Source organism: Heterocephalus glaber, unplaced genomic scaffold (genome assembly GCF_053883595.1).
Source record: "Heterocephalus glaber isolate CG9 unplaced genomic scaffold, H.glaber_assembly_v1.0 deba00000006, whole genome shotgun sequence".
In the NCBI taxonomy this organism is placed as follows: domain Eukaryota; kingdom Metazoa; phylum Chordata; class Mammalia; order Rodentia; family Bathyergidae; genus Heterocephalus; species Heterocephalus glaber.
This window is the reverse complement of record NW_028258136.1, coordinates 213,844-222,046: the sequence shown is the minus strand read 5'-3', so window position 1 is coordinate 222,046 and position 8,203 is coordinate 213,844. Positions and strand designations below refer to the sequence as shown.

The 8,203-nt window shown below is 37.8% G+C and overlaps 1 protein-coding gene across 1 annotated transcript; it reads left to right on the top strand.

Moving 5' to 3' along the window:
* The first annotated feature begins 1,072 nt into the window (after nucleotides 1–1,072).
* LOC101714896 (olfactory receptor 8B8) lies at nucleotides 1,073–3,086 on the top strand. The gene has a single exon (XM_021251911.2). It carries the CDS (start codon nucleotides 1,086–1,088, stop codon nucleotides 2,019–2,021), a length of 936 nt encoding a protein of 311 aa, XP_021107570.1. The 5' UTR covers nucleotides 1,073–1,085; the 3' UTR covers nucleotides 2,022–3,086.
* The last annotated feature ends 5,117 nt before the right edge of the window (nucleotides 3,087–8,203 follow it).

Sequence of the window (8,203 nt, the reverse complement as noted above, 5' to 3'; positions counted from 1 at the left end):
TATATCTAAAATGAGGATGACAAAGCCCTGCTCATAGGGTTTGAGGAAGGACTAACATGAAACAATGCATGAAACATGGTATTGGAACCTGGCACACTGAAGTCATTATATATTGCTAGGCCAAAAACTGTGCTTGGTCTATATTATGTGTTCAGTAAATGGTAAATTTATTTTTACACAATACTTTGCATATTACAAGTAAATGTTAATTGAACAATATTTTTTGAACAATATTTTTATATTTCTAAAAAGCCCATTTAAATATCGAGAATATAGGTTAAATTTCCTTCTTTTAAAAATTAACGTGTAGGGTCATGATCCTAGGGGAACTTCTACCTTTTTGTATCTAATCAGGTCCCCAGGTCTCCAAACCCAGAATAATATTGCTGTCTCCTTGCAAGCTGGAGAAGAGCCTTTAGGGCAAAGCTTCCATCACACATCCTGTTCTCTAGCTCCAGAAGCATTTGGAGGCACCTAGAAGTCTCTGACCTTCAATTAGGAGAGAGAATGGAAGAATCCATGGAGGCACAACAGCCATTCATCTTTCTGAACAGCTGAGAGGAACGGATCACAAGGCATATCACAGAACCTCTGAGCTGAAGGATGGTAGTAGCTGCATCTGGATGAACGGCTTGAGCTCCTCTTAGGTCTCCATCTTAGGTACTGAGAAAAGCAACCTCACCCTTCTGCTCTGTCCAGGTAGAGTTAGGTTGGCTGCAGCCACCAAGAGAACTCTTCCCAGAAATTGGCCTCTTTTTATAAACTTGAGCCAAAAGTACAGTTAGAAGAACATAATGTAGGAACAAAATTAAAGGTCAGAGAGTCTCTTCGAGGGCTTCTTGAGGTCTTTTTTCCCAGAAATGCCTGCCTGTAAATGGAGGTAAGTGAGTCTTCCAGGGAACAGAGACACTGGGGAACGTGAGACCAGGTGCCTGAGCATTGGGAAGGGCTTCTTTGCTGAAGTTCAAAACCTCAGTGCTTCCAGTTCTCAATTCTCAAGAATGGGTGAGGTGACTGTGAGGGCACCAAGGATTGACTCTCTCTCTCTCTCTCTCTCTCTCTCTGCAGAATGCCTTTCATTGAGCATGGTAGCTGAGAACTCCTCCTCCATGACAGAGTTCATCCTTGCAGGCTTAACGGACCAGCCTGGACTCCAGATGCCTCTCTTCTTCTTGTTTCTAGGTTCCTACGTGGTCACTGTGGTGGGAAACCTGGGTTTGATAACACTGATTGGGCTGAATTCTCACCTGCACACCCCTATGTACTTCTTTCTCTTTAACTTGTCTCTCATAGATTTCTGCTATTCCACTGTTATCACCCCCAAAATGTTGATGAGCTTTATCTCAGAGAAGAACATTCTCTCCTACCCTGGGTGTATGACTCAGCTCTTTTTCTTTCTGTTCTTCGTCATTTCTGAGTCCTTCATCCTGTCTGCGATGGCATATGATCGCTATGTTGCCATCTGTAACCCACTGGTATACACTGTCACTATGTCTCCCCAGGTGTGTTTACTTCTCCTGTTGGGTGTCTATGGCATGGGGTTTGCTGGGGCCATGACCCACACAGCATGCATGGTGAGGTTGACTTTCTGTGCTGACAAGCTTGTCAACCACTACATGTGTGACATCCTTCCCCTTCTTGAGCGGTCTTGCACCAGCACCTATGTGAATGAGCTGGTGGTCTTTATTGTTGTGGGCATCGACATTGGTGTGCCCACAGTCACCATCTTTATTTCTTATGCCCTAATCCTCTCCAGCATCCTTCACATTCACTCCAAAGAGGGTAGGTGCAAAGCTTTCAGCACCTGCAGCTCCCACATAATTGCTGTTTCTCTGTTTTTTGGGTCAGGGGCATTCATGTATCTCAAACCATCTTCTCTTTTACCTATGAACCAGGGGAAAGTGTCCTCCTTGTTCTACACCATTGTGGTGCCCATGCTTAACCCCTTAATCTATAGCCTGAGGAATAAAGATGTCAAAGTTGCTCTGAAAAATATCTTGAGCAAAAATCTATTTTCTTAAGGGGCAATGCTTGTGAAAGAAACATTTTTCCCTCTCCTCAATGTTTCAGGCTCCAGTGAATTATATGGAATAAATTTTAACTCATTCTCAAATGGCTTCATCTTCCTTATTTTTTAGGGTTCTTAAACTTAAAAATATTCTTAAAGCTACAGAATACTCAGATTTATTAGATTTTGAAATTCCTCTAAATCTCTCATATAGATGCAGGCTATATCCCTTGCTTCAGGTCAGCATCTCAGCAGACAAATGACTAGAACACAGAATTTATTTGTAACACTTGTTACTTTCCATTATGGCTCTTTTTCTTCTTCCCTCAGGCCCTGGAATACTTCATTTCGAATGTGAGTTGGACTAGGATGTTAAAATCTGGTCTGTCTATAGAAATTTTATGCAGCTTCTCAAAGACTAATTTTAAATAGCACATTTTTGCAAGAAGGTAGGAGGTATGGGATTTTGTTGAGATGGTCTTGGCTAAATGACCAGAGAAATTCTTAAAGCATTTTGCAAAGTGTAGGAGAAATGTGTTAGGACCGAGAGCTCTGAGCCTGATACCACCTGAAGCAATTGTGTGGTGCTCAGAGACTTGAACTCTCAGGAATTTGGCAATAATTCTCTCTGTAAGAACTTACAGAACATTTCAAGGCTCTAAAGAACAGAATTTGGAAATTATTTTTTATGTTTGTTTTATTTCCAAATTTGACTTTTAAAGTCAGAGTGAAGACTGAAGTTCAGTGTGGTCAGTTCAGAATCTGGAGAATTCTTGGGAACCATAGAATTCTGTGTTGCTAGTAATCAGGCCAGCCCCAGAGAGAATCCCACAAGCAGATGAAATGCACACTGAATATTTGTGGAGCTACATGGAGTAGAGACTACATGGAGTACTTTAAAATTCCTTCTCAGATCAGCTTTCTGTCCCTTAGTATTTCCTCCATCTCCAGGTTTTGGAAGGAATTCTCTAATAGGAACTGATTTCTTTTCTTGGGTTAGCCCAATGACCTCCTCAACAGAGTAAATGAGAGAAATGGAGGAGAACAATATGATATTTGTTTCCCAGGCTTCCTGCCAGCTAGGCCACAGTGGCAGTAACTGAAGTCCTCATTTCTTGCTAGGTTATAGTAACTGCTCACCACCTTACTTCTTCGTGGTAAGATGTCAAATGTCTCACTGCTTTTGCTAGCCCAACAAGCCTTTGTTGTTTCTCTCAACCATTATTTTGTCTAAACCTGTGCAAATAGTTCCTCCATTATATTTTTTGGTCATTTTGATCCATTTTAATGCATCTCTAATACATTCCTAGTAAAGGGCAGGTTGGTTGAGCTCAAATTCATAAATCCATGAGCTAATGGTACCATGTAAAGAGAAACAGAAATACTTTTTGGTTTAAAAGGAAATTATAAATGGTAACTATTTTTGTGAAGTAATGATACTGAAATGACATGAAATACATTTACATAGATGGTTATCTTTAGAAAAATTCTCTTCTATTTGGAAAAAAATGAAGTTTGGGTAGATATATAGTTTTTCCCTCAGGAATGGTGAAGATCAGTAAGGGTGAATTAAAAAAAATGAGAATGGATACACTGTAGAATCCAGATGACCAGGGCAGGAAGAAGGGCAGAGTGACAAAAAGACTCAGAAGGACTAGAGACTAGGGAGTTGGAGGGTTGAGTCAAGTTTGAATCCCAGCTTCTACCCAAAATCTGTGTAACTTTAGGCAAGTTACTTGATATTACTGAGCACCGTTCATCTTTTTCTAGGGTTATTAAGAGAACTAAATGTCAGACACTAAATTTGTTTTCATTCCTGCTAGATCCTCTTCTATTATTGGCACCTCTGCTAATTAATTCTGTGTTCTGGGGAAATTGCTTCATGTTTCTGGGTGTATGCTTGCTTATATGAAAAAGCTCGTATTCCACCAGGTTACTTGTATATTCTATTTACAGTGTATACTTATTTTACATTGACTAAATAGTACATGTTTGTTCTATACTGAATAAGTCCATCACCTCAAAATTCACGTATTGTAATAATGGTATTAGTAGATGGAGCCTTTGGGATATGATTAAGTCATCAGGGTAGAACCCTCATAAATGGAACTGGTGGAATTATGAGAGAGGCCTGAGAGAGATTCCTTTCTTCTTCTACCGTGAAAGGACAGAATAAGAAGGTACTGTCTGTGAACCAGAAAGCGAGCTGTCAGGAGTAGGACACCACATCTACTGATACCTTGATTTTTGATTTCCCAACATCTATAACCATGAGAAATACTTTTCTATTGCTTAAGCCACTCAGTTCTGTTGCTAAGCCACCCAACATATGAGTTCTGTTGTAGTGTCCTGAAAAGACTACGATGATGCTTATGGTATTTAAAATGATTACCAAAGTTAACCAGTGAAAGGATGTCAGTAAGCCAGTTTTCTAGTCTTCTTCCACTTTTCTCCATTGTCCATTACTGGTGCTTGTGTGTGTGTGTGTGTGTGTGTGTGTGTGTGTGTGTTTGGTACCAGAGATTGAACTTGGAAACTTACGCTTGTGAGGTAGGCAGCTGTTGTGTGTTTTTAAAGTCATTGCATGTACAAGTGTGTTTGTGTGTGCCTATGGGTTCACGAAGTCAAGCTTTTCTTTGTTTTACAAACTCATGCAAAAAGCATTTGAAATGTATGTACTGATGAAGATGAATTAAAAAACAAAGGCACTGGAGATTGTTACTAGGACAAATAAACAAATAAAAAGGAGAAAAGACTTTTTTCTGTTTTTTCTTTTTCTCATATTTATTCTTTTCCCTAAACGGAAACAAAGTCTTTATAAATAGGGCAGGGTGGAGCAGTCAAAGGAAGGGCAGGGTAATGGGGAAAAAGTAAGAACCAAGATATATCATGTAAAGGTACAAATTCCCAATGATGTATGTCATTGTATTGTATACCTAAAATGTACCAGTAAACTTAATGAATTTTAAAAAAGGAGAAAAGATGCATATGAAAGGGCTTGGTTACTAAAAATGAAAGGGAAGGCTGTGAAGACAAGGGAGTCAGCGCTGGCCACAGAAGTGTGCATCATGTCAAAGAATCTATTTTCTTATCTCTTGCTTCAGGCAATTTTCATGACTGCCTACAATTCCATCATATGGATGTATTCTGTGTAATTAACAATTATAATAAAATTCAAAATATTGTGTAGTTTGGTAATTCTCCATAGAGGAATATATCCTGAGTGTGAGAAAAACTCAAAGATTTACTGAATCTACGTGTTAAACAAGCATTAATTGTAATTTGTAAAAAATGGAAATGGAAGGAGGGGGAGAGAGGAGAAGGGGAGAGCAAGAGAGGGGAACAGGATGAAGAGAATTGAGGTGTTTTATATATACATACTGATGTTTGTAAGGAATGTCACCATTATGTACTGCAAACATGTACTAATTAAAAATAAAAATTGAAAAATGGAAACATACTGTATAGTTGTTAAACACTGTTTTCTTCCTTGGTTTTTTTTTTTCCTTATATACATCCCTTATTTCTTAAGTGGCTTTTTCTTGGCTTGATCTTATTTATTGTAGTCCATTTAATCTGAGAAATAGATAATACTCTGAAGCCTTTGTCTGTGTGGTCTTCTATTGTGATGTGTCTTTCTAGAACATCTTCCTCCTTTGTCCCTCTTTGGCTTCAATGCCCCTTCTTTGTGTTTTCATAACACTTGACACTTAAACAATGAAGCAGGGGTCACAAGGTAGGGCATTGCTTGCTTATTTTTCTATGTCCATCCCCAACTCAAATTGGACTGTAAATTTTGTACAAGCAGAGTCCCTGGTATCTGTTTTGATATTTCCTCTATCCCTAGCACAGTACCTGGCAATGTAAGGTGAAGATTTAACAAGTGTTTGTTGCCTGCAAGATTAGAACATTTCTCAGTTTCAAAAGCTGACTTAGTAAAGGGATTTCCTTTTCTCATTCTTCTGGTAGCACATCCTTCTCTTCCAGTGCATTGGTGGATGTATGTTTGCACCCAGTATTTGGATCAACCAGATGCCCTGATTATAGGCTTCCAATTCACTTGTAATCATCAACTGTGGGCTCATGCCACCTAGTGGTTGAAACAGAAGCTTGACTGAACTTTTTTTTTTGCTAAAATGTATAACATTATATAAAACACTTGAGCTCTATATAGCTATTCAATTGAACATAGTGCTCTGAGGGAAATTTTATAAAATATCAACAATTGAGAATTCACTTTCACTCTCCCTTTTAACTATTATTCAAGACATAATACAGTGAAGAAAAAGTTATACAAAGATAACATGAATCACTCATTTTTGGAGGCTCTCCTTTTCTCAGAGTACTTTCTGAATTCTTACTTTTTAAAAGTGAATGCTTGCTTTTAAAAGATAAATGCATTGAGAAAAAAGTCACCAACACTATAACCTGAGTTTTATTACTGACTTGCTGGGCACAGTACTGCTTTTTCAAAACAAATTTTACTTTTCTTCTCTCTCACAAATATGTTCTATATTCTCTCAGAATTGCTTCTGGGGACATATGATAATATGGGCTTTTTTGTAACTATGCAAGTTTCTTGGTAATTTTTGGGGGATGACTACTATTTTCCCCTTTGAAACTGAAAGTCAGTTGTGGGGCGATATTTTAAGACTATGCAAAGTGCCTTGCTTCTTTTCAAACATTCACACACAAGTTTTAGCATTCATTAATGATTCTTGCCTAATCAATTATTATTCTGCCACTCCCATTTCTTCAGTTGAAAAATGGAAATTTTCTAACTCCATCAATCCTTCCATCAATTTCATCTCTGTCAGAAAGGGCCTTTTTCCTCACCTACTCATTCATTCTTATCATTATTGACTTGTGTTGTAATTTTACCTAATAAGTTATGATTCATTATTGTCAGCATTTCTTTCGATGCTCAATTTGTCCCTAATTTGAATAATGGAAGGCATTTTGTATTGGTTTTCATATCTTTTTTTTAATCTCCATCACATTCTGAGCATGTTATCACTTTCTGGCAGAATGATACATTTCAGGCTTATACTGTGCTTTCCCTTCCCAAGTTTAAATTAAGATATGAGAGCTATTGGAATTAGCTGTATTTACTGTGACTCTGCAATCAAGTATTTAATGGGAAAACATTCATGTTTGAATGATATATGTTTAGATATTTATTCCTCTCAGTATACCTCTCTGCAAAGAATATAATTTCAGTCTATGAATGGGTCAATCACTTGTGACCAAAAGGTGATGACTCCCAAGTGTCCTCTGTGGTCCCTTCTCACTACTTGCCACCTGCTCACATATCAGTTTCCTTCAGATTTCTATCAGTGACTGCAGGATTTCATAAAAGGAAAAAATAATCCAGGGACTTTTTTTCACACAATTTGGTTGTAAATGGCATGCAGAAACGAATGCTTGACCCATTTGCTTAAAATATATGACCTTAAAATATGACTGCTTAACTCATATGCTTCCTTTATTCATGTTATATTTTGCTCTGATTTATTCCCTTCTCCTTTAAAAAAATTTTCAGACTAATATGATTTGAAAATTAAGGTGGATATCTGGACAAGAATTTCACTTTTTTTTTTTTTTTAATACCAGGGATTGAACTCAGGTCCTTGCGCTTGCACAGCAGGCGGCAAAACCACTGAGCTAAATCCCTGGCCAAGAAGTTCACATTTAAGGCACTTTGTCCTTCAATCCCTAGCAATAATATTTTTGAGGCTTTACTCTGTCCTATGAAGTTTACATGTATATTCTTATTAAATCTTTTCTACAGCTGTATGAGATAATTGTCCCTGTTTCATAGATGAGTAAACTGAGTCTTAAAGAAGAAAAAGGAACTTGCATAAGGTTACAAATAATGAGTGGTAGAGTGAAAGATTTAATGTAGCTTGTATAACTCCAGAGCCCACACCCTTAGCACTAGCTCCTTCCAGAAGGCTCAATCTGGGTGTGTAAGAAATAGCACATGTGATGCATATTCACCGTGTACAAGGTCCAAGTTCTTGCTGTCTTCAGCTGAATAAGTTCCTGCATTTACTCTCATTTGGAAACAATTTGCCAAAAACAAATGTCAAGAGAAAGACACCGAAGATTTGGCTCCCTTTTAAATACATTGAGCTAATAGGGTCCGTAATATAAACCTGTGTGAAATCCATTGAACTATTGTTAAATAAATTG

What these genes read in the sequence shown, in the direction of transcription:
- LOC101714896 (XM_021251911.2), top strand. Translation starts at nt 1,086, where the DNA reads ATGGTAGCTGAGAACTCCTCCTCCATGACAGAGTTCATCCTTGCAGGC.